General features: G+C 44.3%; 2 protein-coding genes across 5 annotated transcripts in view; one reads left to right on the top strand and one right to left on the bottom strand.

Annotated features, from left to right (window-relative positions):
• EEFSEC (eukaryotic elongation factor, selenocysteine-tRNA specific) overlaps positions 1–17556 on the top strand; it is a 276656-nt gene that overhangs the window by 97818 nt on the left and 161282 nt on the right. For all 4 annotated transcript variants that reach the window (XM_050781694.1, XM_050781695.1, XM_050781693.1 and 1 more), the window contains exons 3-4: positions 11438–11534; positions 13925–14089. In XM_050781694.1, coding sequence (XP_050637651.1) covers positions 11438–11534; positions 13925–14089 — 262 coding nt within the window. The remainder of the gene's footprint in view (positions 1–11437; positions 11535–13924; positions 14090–17556) is intronic.
• The window catches only part of RUVBL1 (RuvB like AAA ATPase 1), a 257142-nt gene that overhangs the window by 178189 nt on the left and 61397 nt on the right, over positions 1–17556 (bottom strand). The window lies entirely within an intron of this gene.

Here is a 17556-nt window from a genome sequence, read left to right as displayed (position 1 = left end):
AATGTAAGTTAAGGGTTCAACTTCATTATTTTGCATGTGGATATCCAGTTTTCCAAGCACTATTTGTTGAAAAGATTGTCTTTTCCCTTTTTAACTTTGTAAAAAATCAACTGACCATATATGTGTGGGTTTATTTATAGGCTTTCTCTTCTATTCCATTGGTCTATATGGCTGTCCTTAGGCTAGTGCCACACTGCTTTGATGACTATAGCTTTGTAGTAAGTTTCAAAGTCAGAAAGTATGACTCTTCTATCTTTGTTCTTTTTCAAGATTGTTTTGGCTATTTGGGGCTCCTTGCAGTTCCACATTAATTTGAGAATCTGCTTTTCAACATTTCTGTGTAAAGGTTGTTGGGATTTTGATAGGTATTGCATTGCATCTGTAGATCTCTTTGGGTAGTATTGACATCTTAACAGCATTAAATCTTCTAATCCTTGAACATAGGATATGTTTTTGTTTAGGTCTTCTTTAATTTTTTTTTTTTTTAGCAATGTTTTGTAGTTTTTAGCATACAAGGCTTTTGTCTCTTAGATTTATTCCTAAGTACTGGATTCTTTTTGAGGCCCTTGTAAAGGAATTATTTTCTTAATTTATTTTGGATAGTTCATGGCTGGTGGATAGAAACACACCTGATTTTTGAACTTGTACCCTGCAACTTTGCTGAATCCTCCCCCCACCTTTTCTTAACATATAATTGTAGTCATGAGGCATGTACATTTTTATTTCTGCTTTTATTACTTAACATTTTATATAGCATTTGCTCATGTAACCACCACTCTGTTGACCTACTAGACTGGCTTAAGTTTCTGTTCTTAAAAGTAAAGCCTTGAGGTGAACATCTTTGTACATCATTAAACTGTATTTTCACTTTTTTCCTCATGATAGATTTGCAGGTGTGAGATTACTAGATCAAAGGGTCTGAACATTTCTAAACTTTTTGCTGTGCATTGACGTATTATTTTCTGGAAGTGTTCTACCATTTTACACAGGTGTCAGCAGATTACTTTGGTTTATAATTTTAAAGTATACTTGAAACTTAGTAGAAAATGGTGTTTTAGTAGAAATGGTAACTTAGTAGAAATGGTATTTTATTCTTGTTTTAATATGTGGTTCTTTATTTCCTTAAGTGTTTTGAACAGTTGTGCTTTTCTATGTGTGAATTATGCCCATGTAAAAATTTTGTCTGTTTGCCTCTTGCAATCTTAATGTGTTTTTTTTTTTAAATTTTTGAGAGTGTTTAATATTAGTAAAGATATTGCTGTTAACCCTTCTCCTATCATAAGTCTTTGGCATTTGTTGTCTTTCCATTTTAGTTGCTTTTTTTGACATACAGAAGTTTCTAATTTTTATGTAGTCAAACTCTTTGATTGTTTTTCTTTGTGCTTCTTTATCTCTGAAAGTATTTAAAATTACTCTTGCATAAGCATTTATCAATGTGAACAGAAATCAAAATAGAAGATAAAAATGTACCCACAATCTTCTCAATGCATCAAATTAAAGTGTTTTTCCCCCAGGATCCCTGTCAGTCTTTCCTGCGTGTACATAATTTGAGGTAGTTGTTATCACAACATTGACACTGTTCTGTGTTCTAGACTTTTCTGTTTATTTTTCCACTAAATGTTATCATCTGACAGCATCCTTGATACATCATTCCCCTAGACTCCCTTTGTGTTTCTTCCTGCTTTTTAAATACTTTCTATTTCCTTCTCTGTGTTTTAGCCAGAGCCCTCTGTCTGGAGCCCACCAGGGACTCCATTGATCCTGCCTCCCTCCCTGTGAATGGGTTGAATGCCAATCTCAAGGAATTTCTCTGCTACTGTGTGGACTTTGACTAGATGTGTTTTCCATACTAGCTTTGTGGCTGACTAACTGTGTGTGCTTGGGCAACTCACTCCATCTCTCTGAGCTGCTATTTCTTCCTTTGTAAAAGGGGCGCTGAAAAGTTCAGTCTTATAGCGTTTAATATGAGGGAGCATTTGACATGGAGCCTGGCACACCTGGATGTGTAAGAATAATAGCTGTAACATGTGGAGCAACTGCTGTGTACTTGGCACTGTCCTAGGGGTTTCCCATACATAGTTCATGGAATCAGTCGGATCCTTACAGTTTCCTCAGAGGTAGATTTTGTGTCTGGCTTGACTACTTGACTATCAAGTGAGACTTGATAAATGTTGGCTGCTTTGAAATCTATCCCAAAGCTAAAATTTGTTTATATTCTATTTGTTTATATATCTTTATATGGATTATAAATTCATATATATACACATATACATACACACACATACATACACATATATATTTATCTGAAACTTTTTTTGTGTGCTAATGAACGTCAGCCTGCATGCACAGTCAGCACATCTAGGCCCAGCAAGCACCGCAACATACTGTAGCTGCCAGGGAAGTCTGGAGGAGACAGTGGGATGACAGAGACAGAAGTCCTTAAATGAGCTCTGGGTCAGCTCCTGCCCGCACTACAGAACTGTGCAGCTGCTGTCTCTGGCTCGAGCCCCTTGTACTCCCAGACACCAATCCAGTGGCTGCTAAACTCTACTCCCCAGGGCTTCATGGGGCTGGGTCTCCCTTGTACAGCCAGAAGCCAGGGTGCCCTAGTGTGTAGCATGTTCAGGGTGTCAGGAAGGCCAGCTTCTCTTGAATCTGGGAAAGGGCCAGACACCTGGCCCAACACACTGTTATATTCTATTACTATACATTGCCCAAAAAGGTTTGGATAAAGATAATTGAATTTCCAAAAGCTTTATGGGTAATCTCTGGAATTCCCCATGCACGTTCCTACGACTCTGTCCCTCTGAGCCTCTGGCTCAGGGCGTGGAAGCAGAGCCAGTGTACATGGCTGGGTCTTGGCTCCATCAGCTCTGTTTAGTGCTAAGAATAGATTTTTGTCCTACCTGTCTCTTTCTCCTATGGGAGAGGCCTGGACTCTGGGCTCCTGCAGACCAGCCACTTACTCCCTGAGCAAGTCATAGCTTCTCTGAATATAGTACCTGAGCCCCTGCCCATGGACTATTGAGATGGTATGGACAGCACCAAGCCTGGTGCCTGGTACAGAGCAGGTCTCAGAGAAGTCTGAGTTCTTTTCCTGCCTTTCCTGTTTTCTCTTCTGTGTTTCTTTTCTTCTTCTCTGTCTCTGTTCCTCAGTGTTATTTTCTCCTTTTCCTCTTTCCTTCCCTTTCCTCACTGTTCCTTCCTTTGTGAATTATTTTTCCCTCCCTCGTTCCTTCTGCAAGCTCTCTTTTCTCCTGGGTATTGCTTTTCTCAAGGCAAAGACCTAAGCCCTGCTACTTCTGTGGGGGCAGTGCGTCATGTCTGAGCTACTCTAGAACTGATTGACGGTGGGTCTCTGGCCCTGTTTGGAATCTCCTTACTGAACTGAAGTCATCTTGTCACACCGACCTTTGGAGCAATGAGTGACCCCTGAGATTGTTTAAGTTGCTCTTTAGGGAACTCCAGCCTCCTCAAAGTTACTTCTCTTGTCTTTAAAAAAGAAAAAAATCTGATTTTCTTCAAGGGTTTGCTCCCAATCAGGCCAGGGCAGTGGGGTGAGGTTTCAAAGGCCAGTTGAATTAAGCTCCTCCCAACTGCGGAGCCTCCCATGCAGTTGGGCAGGAGATCCTGAGTACCTGGACGATGGTGGAGGTAGGCTAGGGAATTTGCTTTGTGTCAGAGTTAAATGCCAGAGCTGAAGTGGCTCCTCAGAGTAGCAAGGGGATTCTGAGGAAGGCAAGTTTGCTTCTGGCTGGGGAGTCAGGAATGAGGACTAACTCTAGAAGGGCATGTGATAACTAAGCAGGGGTGAGGTTCAAAATATGGAGCATAGGCCAGAACTGGTCACTGGGAAGAGGTGCCGTCATCTGTGACTGGTGTGCGGGTACAGACGGCTGGTGGTTGCAGTAGTTCCCAGGGTTCCTCGTGAGTTCCAGACGGCACTTTTATACATGTTAACCGATTCAGTCTGGGAGACAACCCTGTGATCTAGGTCATGCCATCTCCTGTTGGACAGGGAAATGGGGGCTGAGTGAGGTGAAATCGCATAAACCGGCTGTGGAATGGAAATTAGTCCTAGGTTTCTTGCTGGAATCCTGCCTCAGGTCAGGCTGCCATTGCCTGGGTGAGGTTTGCCTAAGAGAGGAAGGGAAGGAGGTGAGGGCAACAGTGTGAGCTTGAGTTTTAAAAATCCAGATACCCAGGGGTTTTGCTGTGATGAGACTGGAGCAGACCCCAGAGGGCCTTGTGCACCACCCTAGGCCCAGGCTTCATCCCGGGACAGTCACAGAGTCCTGAGAGTGGGGAGGGGAGAAGACCAGCACCTCAGAGTGGTGCTGCTGGAAGGTTCTCACAGCTGTGGTGCTGCTGGAAGGTTCTCACAGCTGTGGTCTGTGCACACACTTTGGAGAGCAGTTGGGAGGCCTGGGGTGAGAAGAGCCTGACCCAGAGTGGAACCCATTAAGAATGAAAATCAGGATGGATTGGAGCAAGATCCTAAGAGGAGAACCGATTAGATGCAGTGACTGATGAGAGACATTGGTGACCATGCAGTCAGAGAGGACTAATTCAGAGGCCAGGGCAATACTATCCTATATCAGAGGCCAGGAATTAGAGTCCGGGAGGCAGCCTGATGGCAGATGGCAGGGTAGAGCTAGAGTGCTGGGAAGGGGGCTTGGCTGGAGATGCTGGTTTGGGAATGGTCCACAGAGGGGCTGTGGTCCCCATGGTCAGCATGCAGGGGAAGAGCTGGGCTCTCGGGCCACTCTTTGGGGAGGCCTGCAGTGGGTGCATGAGTGATGAAGAAGAGCCTGCAGTGGGCGCATGAGTGATGAAGAAGAATGGCGCAGAGGAAGTGCTTAGTAAACGTCCTGCACTTAAAAGAGAAGGAGACAGAAGTGACCTTGTAAGAAAATCAGCCGTAAGCTCTGGTGGGTAAACAGAAGTGGGATTTGTTTTGAAATATGAGAAGAAGGAGAAATTGGATATTGATTGAAAGTGGCAGGGTGGGGGTGTCAAGCAAGGGGGCTTTTGTCCCAAGAGGAGAGAAATCTGGGGCTGTAGGAGGCTCTAGATGTGAGTTCAGGGAAGAGCATGGAGGGGCTGGGGAGCGGGGCTGCGGCTGGGGTGTCAGCATGGGTTCCTGGGAGGCCCCCACAGACCTGGCAGCAAGCTTGGGCTCTTCCCTTCAGGTGCTTCTTCTTGGGCTGGATCCTTTGCCTGGCTTCTGCTTAGGGTCACAGTGGGGGAATGTGAGGGGTGGCCGAGGGTCTGAGGAAGACTCAGAGTGAGGGATGTGCACCACATGTCACACAAGATCCATCTGGGACTGTGCTTGGATGTGGCAAAATTGCAATGAAAGTTAATCCTTCTTCAGTTATCTTTAAATCTCTTTTATTAAGTCAGAAAAAAGTCTCAAATTGGTACTGTTGTGTCTTAAAAATTTCCCTAACTTTTTAACCAGCCTCAGCGCCTTCAGCAGGTAATAGTATCTAGCTAGAATGTAATAGCTCTATTTTGTTTTCTTTGTGTTTATTTTTGTAGCTACAGTAGTAGAAGATTTCTTGTCCCCTGAGATTGGGTTGTGGTTGGTTAATCAAAAAAGTCCCTTAGAGCAGAGAATCATAAAAAATGACACATTCATGCCTTAAACATAGTATTTTAACTTAAAACATGTACATGCATATTTATTTAATAAAATCAACAATAAAAGCTATAACAGGAGAAATACAGCATTCTCAGCATCGTGCCTCCCTTTCCTCATCAGCACCAAGACAATGGCAGCCAGGCCAGGCTGGTCTGGGGCTTCTTGGCTGCATGTGGATTTGAGTTCTGAATTTGGGCCTGACTCCTCTTCTTCAGGCTGTGCTTTTGAAGAATGTTTGGTTTTTGTGTCATTTATAATTTCAATTTTCTATGCATGATCACTTATAATCTATGTGTTATCTTTAATTCATTTGGTCTGAGTACAGTTAAGTAAGCTATATTCTGTATGTTCTTCTTGGTCAGTATGTATGTATGTATGTATATATGTATGTATGTATGTATGTATGTAATTTATTTATTTATTTTTGAGACAGAGTCTCACAGTGTTGCCCAGTCTGGATCTCACTATAACTTTGAACTCCTGGGCTCAAGCGATCCTTCTGCTTCAGCCTCTTAAGAAGCTGGGACTATAGGCATGCGCTACCACACCTGGCTAATTTTTAACACTTGTTTTATAGATGGGTTCTCTCTGTGTTGCCCAGGCTGATGTAGAACTCCTGGCCTCAAGTGATCCTTCTGCCTCTGCCTCCCAAAGTGCTGGTATTACAGGTGTGAGCCACCATACCTGGCCCAGAATTTATGTTTTTGAAAGCTTTAGAGTTTGCTGATTTGGCAATAAGGAAAAGTTGTAGCGTGCAGTCTCCAGTCGCATCACTGTGGGCAGCAACTGTGATCATTCTGGCTTTTTCTATCCAAGTGTGGCATACTTTTCTTTGCATGTGATTGTTTCTCTTGGTCACATCTTCTAGGTTTGTGCGGTTTTCTCAGTGTTGTGGAGGTGCTCTCTAGTAAGATTTCCCAGAGAAAGCCTCAGTGACTGACTTTAATTCTGTTGTGAGTGTTTGAGCAGCAGTTTCCTTCTCTTTGCTCAGATGCTCTCCAGAGGGGCTCCACAGCTTTGTTCCACCTGTCACTTGCTGGGATATGTACTGCCCAGCCCGTCTTTTCTTCCAGGATGAGCCCACTAACTAGAGCTCCAAGTCACCTTTCATCTATAAATCACTCCCGAATGCAGTGCACTGCCTACAATTTCAGTGAAGCAAGATTTACAAAGTCTGAGTACAGAATTTTTCTGTTTTCACACAACCTCCCTGCAAGTCTTCTCTGGTTTTCTTATCCACACCTAATTTAACACTAGATTTTAAGGAGATTTGTCTTTATCACACCTTTCCAGAGCATTCAATTTAGTTTTCACAGAAACAGCTATTTTCACACTGTTGTTTCATGATACTAAATTAAATTATGTTGTTTCAGTGAAACTTATAATGGGCATTACCAACTTTACAGCATAACCAGGTTCAGCATAAAGGTCAGGAGGCAGAAGTGCAGGAAGTACTCACCTCTTGAGCGTGACCTGTGCACATCATGCTGTCTCCCCAGCATGGGGGTTTGGCGTGCCAGGAGCCAGGAGCAGGTTTTGCAGAGGGAGTGCAGAGCATTGCCTCATGGATGTCCTTAAAGGGGCCAGTGGTGGGAGGGCTTCTACTCTACCTTTTATTTGTGGCATGTGGTGGTTTTCCATTTAGATAGAGACATGAAATTGCATTTTAAGATAAATATATTTAAGTAAGAACGTTAATTCTTTTAAGGAAAATAAATGAGTAAAGAATAGCTCAGGTGGCACACAAATTTGACAAAGCTTGTGAAGAGGATGTGGGACAATTGGTCTATGTGCAGGTCAGCCCTGAGAGAGGAGGAGGAGGGGAGGGAGCAGAGCGACCTTGACGTTTTGTCATCCCCTCTTTGTGCCCAGGCTGGCACTGGGCTCAGTTTTCTGGTCTCGTGTTTTGAAAGACCATTGATGCCATCTTCCAGGTCAGTATCCCTGGGGAGGGGATGCTGGAGGTCGTTCTGGGGATCCCAGCACTGTGGGAAGGACAGGGCTCTGGAATAGGGCTTTTGGGTCCAAAGTGCTGAGCTCTGGATTCCTCCTTGCTTCTGCCATTTGCTTCACCAGTGACCCTTTAGCAATCATTTGACCCTCTGTGCCTCAGTTTCCTCATCTCTAAAATGATAATGTTATACCTGACATCATTGCTGTGAGGATTAAATGGAGTCATGTGAAAGCATCTAGCCAGGTGCTGTGTGCATGGTGGGTGCTTCACCATTATTTGGAGAATGAATGTATGACTCTGAATGTGGGAATGATGACAGCAGTTCTTCCTACCTCAGAGGGTTGTTAAGGATTCAATAAATTTATGTCTGCAATTTGAAAGTGATAGCAAACTATCATAATATTGGATACTATAATTATAGCTATCATCATTTTTTCACTGGTTTGAGAACTAAAATTACATATATTTAATGTATGTAATTAAGGGGAAGGGTTTTGTTAATCTGGCTACAGGAATTAAATATATGTTCCCTGATCCTTGAAGATCAGCTACTTTCCAAATTCTCATGTGGATTTGAGAAGAGACACATGCCCCTGCCTCCAGCCTAGGCTGATGGAGGATTGTTCTCATGGTAGTCTCAGGTGGAAAGTAAACTCAGAGTTGGCTTTAAATCACAGCCCCACCACTCATTAGCCTGTGGCCTGGAACAAGCTACCAAAGCTGGCCAAACTTTTAGGACCCTCTTCTACGAAATAGGGGGAAGAAGAATAATACCCACCTTACAGGATTGTGATGAGGAGATGGGGATTGGAAAGCTTCTAGCACAATTGCTTGTACCGTTGGTGCTCAGTAAAGGGTCCTGTCTCTTTCTGTCACTCTCACTGTGTTGCATGCTATAGTATATACAGAGAAGCACTTAGAGCAGCCCTCAGTATCGGGAAGGTAAGGGTGGCTCTTCCTGGAGGAAACAAACTCCAGAACTAGAAGTGCTACAGAAATGTCTCCTGAAAATACATTGGGTATACAAACAGTTGAAAGTGGTTCAACATTGTATGGATTACTTATTAAGGAAATACAAATTAAAATGAAGTATATATTAAAAATAATTTTTAAAAGACTGTTTTGTTATGCGTACAGTGAAATAGGCATCTTAGATGTTCATTGTCATAGTGGAAAAAGTAGCATACCTTTCCATCTATTTTCTTTGTAATTGAGATAGAATTCACATACCATGAAATTCATACTTTCAGTGTGGAAAGAATTGTACATCATCACCAGTGTCTAATTCCAGAACATTTTCATTACCCCAACAGGAAACCGTATTCATTAAGCCCTTTGCTCCTCATTCTCTATGCCCCACCAGCCTGGGAACTACTAACCGACATTCTGTTTTATGGACTTAAACCTATTCTGGTATTTCATATAAATGGAATTGTACAATATGCAACCTTTTTTGTCTGACTTCTTTCACCTAGCACAGTGTTTTTGTGGTTCACCACACTGAAGTATGTATTGATGCTTCATGTCTTTTAATGTCTGAATAATATTCTGTTGCATATATATATATATATATATATATATATATATATATACCATAGTTTGTGTATATATACACACCATAGTTTGTGTATCCATTCATCTGTTGATAGACACTTGAGATGTTTCTACTTTTTGGCTATTGTGAATAGTGCTACTCTGGACATGTATGGATATGTATTTCTTTATTTGTTTTCTGTTCTTTTTGGATATGTATCTAGGAGTGGAATAGCTGAATCATATGGTGATCCCATGTTTCCCTTCATTTTTGTAGCATTTTTTTACTGCATATAAAATTCTTGGTTGGTAGTTTTTTGTTTTTGTTTTTTTTTAACTTTCACTTCTTTGAATATATTATCCTGATACCTTTTGGCCTCCATGGTTTTTCCAGAGAAACCAGCTGCTAATCTTATTATGGATTCCTTGTACATGAGTTAAGTCGCTTCTTTCTTGATAGCTTCAAGATTCTCTTTGTCTTTGGCCTTCAACAGTTAGATTGTAATGTGCCAGGTGTGGGTGCCTTTGAGTTTACCCTACTTAGAGTTTATTGAGATTCTTGAAAGTGTAGATTCATATTTTCCATGAAATTTGAGAAGTTTTTGGTTATTAAACATCACAGCTTCCCTCAGGCAGCTGTGGTGTTAAACAATTGCCTCTGATTATTTTCAACAAACTCCCACAGGGTAAAGGCTATTTGCACTGAGCAAGCTCCAAGGCAGATCAAATAAATATAGCATTGTGAGTAGGGCCTTCCAGGGAACCACCAGACTGGAAAATCATGATCGTTCTCTGGGAGAAGGGCTTTGAAGGAACTCAAACCCATTCTGCCCCTTTCAGTGCCTGGCAGGCTACCGATTGGTTTTCAGGACTGCTGCAGAGTTAGCATAAGAAGAGGGAAAGTTAAAACATCAAAAACTCACTTGGTTTTACTGAGACTCTTCTTGAGTAAACACTCCACAGATTGCTCAAGCCTTTGGTTAATTCCAGAGTTCTGAACAAGTTGATTCTGGTCTTTTTTGCCAGTGTTCTTTGCTTCCATGGAAGAGGGCTTTTCAGATGTCCTTGCTTTATCATTTTGCTGATCTTTTAGTGTGTATTCACTCTTAGATGTGTACCCCATGAATTTACCCCAAAGCCAAGGCAAAAAAAAAAAGTCATTCATGCCCACTGACATGTTTATCACAGTGTAATTTATAGTAGTGAAAAATTTGAAATATCACAAATAAGTAATGGAGGAAAGCATGTACAAGCATGTAAATTCTGGGTCATACCATTGTCCAGGTGTCAACAATGAAAGAACAGGCCCAGGCAGGGAGAAGTGTTACAAAGAGACTGAGAGCCCTGGCTTCAGACTCAGATGGGCTGGGTTCAAATTTGGCTCTAAGGTTCATAGCCAACAACTTGAAGCAAATCAGTTAGCCTCCCTAAGCCTCATTTTCTCATCTATAAGATGGTGACAACTCCATCATGTGTTGTAGATGCTTTCGTTTAAACCTCACATTATAAGGTTGGCTCAGCCATGTAAGTTGTTATTGTTGTTGCTCTCATTCAACAGAAAGTTATTTGTGATATAATGGTAAATAAATTAGCAGGATATGAAATTGTATGCATACTATAACCAAAATCTGAAAAAAATAATCCATTGGCAAAGCATGGGAAAACCATGGTTGGAAGAAAATACACCACAATGATGGAATTATGGGTTATTTATTTTCTCTTTCCCTCTTTTTTTTTTTTTTTTTTTTCCGTAACAGTGTTCCTTTTTTTAAATGGGAAAGATAAATGTCCACACAGATTAAGTATGTCTTCTTAAAGATGCAGGGGCTTTCCCAGTAGAGTTTAGGCAGGATTGCTCCTCCTTAGAAACTGAGATTATAGAGATGTGCTTCCAGGTACATCTGCAGGGACTTTTTGGTCACTATTATTTCTTGCATCTCTTCAGAAGGCTGAGATGTATTTATTGGTCCTCTTCAAGGAGGTCTTTTATTCAGAAGCCTAGGAACCAGGATCACTGCTGCCTCCTTAGGGAGAGCTCTGAAAGTGGAGCTTAATATCTAAGAGAGCCCTTTAAAATTCTGATGTCCATTGCAGGGACATTTCACCCAAAGGGGGAAATTTGGGGCCTCCATTGCATCATCTGCCACATGCGAGTACAGTGGTGCTGTCTTCTAGGCTCGGTTGATGGGGGGAGAGAAGAGGACGCTCATCGCACTTGGTACTGTGCCAGGTGCTTCATGGATGTGCTTTGTGTCCATGTTGCTGATCTCTGTAACTGTGATGGGACTTATTTTCCATTTCAGGTTCCGAGGTGCACCAATTATACCCGTGGCGGCCAAGCCAGGGGGACCAGAGGCCCCTGAAACTGAAGCTCCACAGGGCATTCCAGAGCTCATTGAGGTACTGTCAGCTTGAATCCAGGTTGCCCTTTAGCCCCAGCGCTGCTCAGGCAGACCGCTTTATGTCCCTCTCTCCCCTGGGAGAGAAAGAGAGGCAGCCCTAGCAAGAGGACTCAGTTGGTTCCATTAATCTAACTGCTCACACCTTAGTACAACTCCCCCACTTCCCTCAAAAAGGTAAACCCAAACTAGGGCTCCTAAGGTTCCCTGAAGCCCATGACTCGCGCTCCAGCCAGAGACTCTGCAGAGCTCGTCACACCTTGCTGTGCCTCGCTTTTTCCTTTCTCTTGTTATACCTCCACTCAGACAAAGCAGCTCCCACCTGTCTGGAACCCTGGGACCATGACATCCATTCCAGTCCTTCAGACTGTATCAACTCCTCCAGTACACCACCTGGGCTGGGTGCCAGCAAGGCAGGGGTGAAGGACGTGAGCCCAGCAGCAGGGACAGTGCAGCTTCCATCCTGGGCACCTCCACCAAAGATGGGAGGCTTATCTTCAGAAGCTGTGGGGCTGAGGCCCAGGTTGTTCTTCCTAACTTGTGCTGGTAGTCAGGGAGGGAGCCCAGTCATCCATCAGGAAGGGTGTGTGTGGCTGCTGGTGGTGCTGGTACTAAGGAAGGTAGCAGTGAGAATGGGGCCACAGAGTTCCTCCACAGAGTGCTCAGGCCCTTCAGAGGGGTGGAGTAGCAACGTGCATGGCTCTGGGGCTGGACTGTGGTTCAGGTGCTAGCTCCACCACCACTCTTTCTGACCTCAGGCAAATGATCTACTCTTTCTTGCCTCAGTTTCCTTCACTTGGAAGATAATAGCACATACCTCATGGAGTTGTTGTGAGGGTTAAATGAGTTAATGTGTATGACGTGCTTGGAACAGTGCCATGTCAGTGCTTCCTATTACAGTGATGTTGATGTTTACAGGCCAGGCACTGTACTAAGTTCTTTACGTACAGGATCATTGACATTCACAAAAACTCAGGGAGGCTGAAATTATTTATCCCCATATACCAACGAAGAGTCTGAGATTCAAAGAGGTTAAATAACTTGACCCATATCTCACAGCAAGTTACACGGTGGAGCTGGGATTCAGACCCGGGTTGGTTGATGCGGTCAGCTTCACGGCCCACCTGCATCTGGCTCTGCAGAGCCAAGATGAGGTGTGACCACGTACATGCACTGCCACCATTTCTGTGACTCACACATGCTGATCTTGTCAGCTTAGCCAAACAAATGTTTTCTGGGTGAGGCTTTTGTTACTTTTTCATCAGGCTTCTGAAATCATTTGTCTGGGAGCCTGGGACAGTTGTTTTTGTTAAAGCAAAATCCTCAAAAATGGTGCTATGAAAGATGTTTGTATACTCCTTTAAGAAGCCTCTATATAAATCTCAGACCAAGCCTGTTTTGTTTGAATCTCTAGTCTTTTTCCAAAAGAATTGCTATCTCAAGACTAAGACTTTGGAACATTCACCACTGAATACTTTTTTGACAGCCTGTTCCCTTACAAAGTGAAAAAGTAGCAAACACAAGTAATCCTAGTCTTTGTTTTCATTTGTTTATTGGTGATGAGCCCTGACAGCATCTCCTGGCACACAGGTGGCATGAGGAAAATCGGCCGGTGAGGCTGAGGCATGTGGAATCTGCAGAGAAGGAAGGCCGCTGGGAACAACCCTTTCCTCCTCCCTCTCCCCACATCCCTTGTTTCTTCTTTCACTTGTCATTCTCGCAGGCACGATGCCAGCTACTGGAGATACCTGGCCCTCATAGCCCTATGGGGGAGACAATAAAGAGAAGATCACAGGAGAGTGTTAGCTGTGGTGATGGGAGTAGGGGAAATGTGGCCATAGAGAGAAGCCTGTCCAGAGGAGGTATTGCTGCAGTACAGGTGAGGCTGAGCCAGCTGGTAAAACTCTAGGACTGCCGGTGGCTGGCTTCTGGCATACGTCGGGGAGTGGTGGAAGATGAGGCCTAAAAGGTACCTAGGGACTAGATGATGAGGAGTTTTAAATTCTGAAGGCATCAGGAGGCTGGGGAAATGCATGAGGCCAGGGAGCAATGGGACAGGGTGTCCTTTAGTGGCTACTCTGCTGCAGTGTGGAGGGCCTGGCAGGACAGACCATTGTAGCAGTTCCACGGGAGAAGACAGAAGAGGGTTCTGCAGGTGCCCTTTCCTTCAGACTGAGTGGAAAGAGCTGAGAGCATGGCAGAGGCTTGGAATGCAGTCAGAGAGTTGGTGGTTTTGATCTTCTGGCCACCTTGCTGAGGCATGGACCTCTGAGCTGAGTCCACCTTGGCAGCCTTGATGAACTGCTGGTCAGCCACATCCTCTGCCTTCCTCTCCCCTGCCCCATCTGGCTCCTCTCCCCACAGACTGTGGCACTAGTTTCTCTTTTCTAGCTCCTGACGTCCCAGATTTCTATCCCAACGAGAGACCCCTCGGGACCGTTCCTCATGTCTGTGGACCACTGTTTCTCCATCAAAGGCCAAGGCACTGTGATGACAGGGACCATCCTCTCAGGCTCCATCAGCCTCGGTGACAGTGTGGAGATCCCTGCCCTCAAGGTCAGTCTTACCTTGTCCTCCCTTCTGGCCTCCTCCCTGGCAGCAAGGGAGGGGGACTGTCCCTTTGTTCAGCTGCTGAGCCTGCTGTGCCTGCCCTGTGACTCCCACTGCCCGCTCTGCCCCACCTCCCCTCCTGCGCTCTCACCCTGTGGCTGCCTGGCCCCGCCCGGCTCCAAGTCTCTCACCTCGGATTCTAGGACTGCTGCTCTCCCTAATTCTCATAGCACCTGTTTATTGGAGGCCTATGTTGTGCCACAAGGAGGTGTTCCCAAGTAGGTGTTCTGTGTAGATAAAGAAACTGAGGCTCCAGAAGGTGAGGTGGGCTTGAGATCACATGGTTAACAAGTGGGGCTGCTGGAGGGGAAACTTCCCTTTCTGGACACTGGCTGTACGTCAGGGTGACAAATATATGTGGAGTTATTTCTGGGTACCTTATTCTTAACCACAGTAATTTCAAATTAAACACGATGTGAATCTTGTGGTGCTCAGTCATAGAATCTGGAAGAAACCCAGGTTGGTTTTGCACTCCTGGTGGCCATCGGCAGATGCCGCATTATCCTTCTGAAGACATGTGAGAAGGATGAATGGCTGGTGCCTCCCCATCACCCCTCCTTTCTACTACGATGGCCTGGCTCTGATTTAAAAGATGTCTAGTGCCTTGATATTCCCCTTATTCAGAAGGCATTTTTAATAGTTTTACTTTATGCGACAAGAGAAACTTACAGCCTCATTGACTGCCCTCCCCTTCAACAAGAATAAAGGTGGGGAACACAGGCTATTAGAATTCGTGTGAGATCTTGCCGGGAATGCTGGGGTCCAGGGCAGTTCTCTAATCCTTGAAGGAGCCTAGAGTACAGGGAAGTGGAGGCTCTCAGCCCTGTGGACTCAGCTAGCTGCTAGAGAGGCTTGGATTTGCATGATTTCAATTTGCATGTTAATTGGGAATGGCTACCTGGAGGCTATGTTGAGGCATTTTAAGGTTGTCTGGCTCACTAGGTGTGTTGGTTAGGGTTCTCCAGAGAAACAGAGCCAATGGGAGATACAGATATCTAGGTATCTATAGATACATAGATAGAGATACATAGATGTAAATATTTAGATATCTGTATCTCCTGTTAGTTTTGTTTTGCTGGAGAACACCAACTAATGCACCTAGATAGATAAATAGATAAATGCAGATAGATTAATAGATAGATAATAGATAAATAATTTTTTTTTTTTAAGGAATTTGCTTATACTATTATAAATCCTGGCAAGTCCAAAATCTACAGGGTAGGCTGGCAGGATTGAGGCCTAGGGAAGAGCTGCAGCTTGAAGGTCATTTGCTGGCAGAATCCCCTCTTCTCTGAGGAGGTTAATCCTTTTGCTCTTAAGGCCTTCAACTGATTGGATGAAGCCCACCTACATTATAGGGATCATCTGCTTTACTCAGCATCTACCAATTTAAATATTAATCTCATCTGAAAACACCTTCACAGAAACACCCAGAATAACGTTGGAGCACCGTGGCCCAACTAAGTTGACACATAAAATGAACCACGTTGCCCTCCGGGTGAGAGGGCCATAATAGCAGCACCTGGCCTGAGTGAGGGAAGTGGAGAGGGGCCCTGCTGGCACCCATGCCTTGTGTGTGCCATCCCTGGTCTAGAGCAGCATGGTCGGATATAGGGAAGGGGCATTTCATGGAGGGTAGGCATGAACAGGGTTCTCCCAAGTGAAGGCAACCTGAGGTTTCAACCCCCCAGCTCATTTTACAGCAGTGTGGCTATTACTTCCTCCTACAGGGGCCAGGGGTATTAGGGAAGAGTCTCCTGACCAAAAAGGACCAAACAAAAGAAATGACTCGGCTCTGGCCAGCTTTCAGAGCTCCTTGGATCTAGTGGGAGGAGTTGGATGGCAGGACCCCACCATATCCAAGGAGCCCTGGAACTTGGCCAGCCCTGGGTGTTAGGATGTCCCCTGGACACTGTGACTCACAGTCCCCTCCTCTACCTGCTGTCATATCCTCCTCTGAAGACCATCGGTCCCAGAAAAAGACCACTTGAATGAAATCTACTTTAAGCCAGGGACTAAAAGTGCAAATCTTAAAAAATAAAGCACAAAAGTGTAAAAGTAGACTCAGTTTGTATTAACAAAATTACGATTACTTTGGTGACTGTTTGCAGATTCTTTGCTAGAACAGAAAATGAATCAGTACTAAATTTCTTTCCAGTCTCTCTGCTTCCTAAGTCAGACCTCTGGGGGCCACCCTGACCTGGCATCCCTTCCACTCTGGGAGAAGACATGCTTGCAGCTTGGGAGAGGAGCTGGGAGTATGAAAGAGATGTCAAAAGAGGGCTCTCTGGGGGGCGGGATAGACTGAATTGGGGGTACCTGAGGTTCTAGAGGGAGAAAACAGTTTTTGATAAGAGTCAGTGGCTGCAATGTTAGGGCCGAGGGCATGGAGAAGGGCTGAGGCAGAGAAGTCAGCAGTGGTAAGGAGGCAGGGATGTTCGAGTGGGGTTCTGTTCTGGGCTTTTTGGCCACCCTCTTTGTCCTTATAAAGGTGGAACTTGCCTATCAGGATGCCAGTTACTGATCTCTAGTACTTGGGCACATGGCAGGTGCTTGACAGATAACAAATTTAATTCTCCTTTTACTTTTGTGCACCTGTTTTTCCCCAGCCTACTTTTTAACACTTTTGGTATCTACTGCCTGATGATCTAATTTACTAGTCAGGAAAAGCAAAACTTGTAAGAATGTACTGAGACATTTGTTAAGGAGATTTCTAAGCAAAGTGTGAAAGATACTGCCTTGTTTCTCCACTGATGCTTATAGTAAAACACGAGGGAAAAGGAATGAATTGAGGAAGGAACTGTTAGCAAACAGGAACCAGCGCTTGATGATTTGGGAGGTTCTCAGTCCCTCTAGATTGCAAAGGATGTTTAGATTAGGAAATTCACTGCTGAGAAAGCATACGTTGGAGAGAAGGCCAAAGGTGAGCCTGGATAACCTTCTGTTGAAGAGAGGAGGTGTGTGACTCACAGATCCAAGCAACTTAGCAGCAGCCAGGAATAGAGATGGACTTCTATAGCAAGGATATGTGGAGAGCCATCTTGGCTAATGGCATGGACCCTTTGATGTATATAAGAGACCCTCAAGGATTTTGAGAATGTTATACCAGCAAAAACACTGAACCGAAAGGGAGAGAGACTTGACAAATGAATAAAAAGCTGTCAGACTTCTGGGATTCTACAGGCATGAAACAGACTGATAGAACAACTCAGCTACAAACACATGTTATCCTTCAAAAACTAAAAAAGGAAGAATGACTCTGAGAGCAGGGCTGTGGACACAGAAGCAGAGGCTAGGGGAGTAGCCACAGAGGTCAGTCTCAGATATTGAAACCTCATGGAATTTGCCCTGCTGTGTTTTAAACTTGCTTGGGACCAATGACCCTTGTATTTTTTCCATCATCTCCCTTTTGG

This window comes from Macaca thibetana, chromosome 2 (assembly GCF_024542745.1).
Source record: "Macaca thibetana thibetana isolate TM-01 chromosome 2, ASM2454274v1, whole genome shotgun sequence".
Taxonomy (NCBI): Eukaryota; Metazoa; Chordata; class Mammalia; order Primates; family Cercopithecidae; genus Macaca; species Macaca thibetana.
This window is presented reverse-complemented; position numbering and strand designations above follow the sequence as displayed.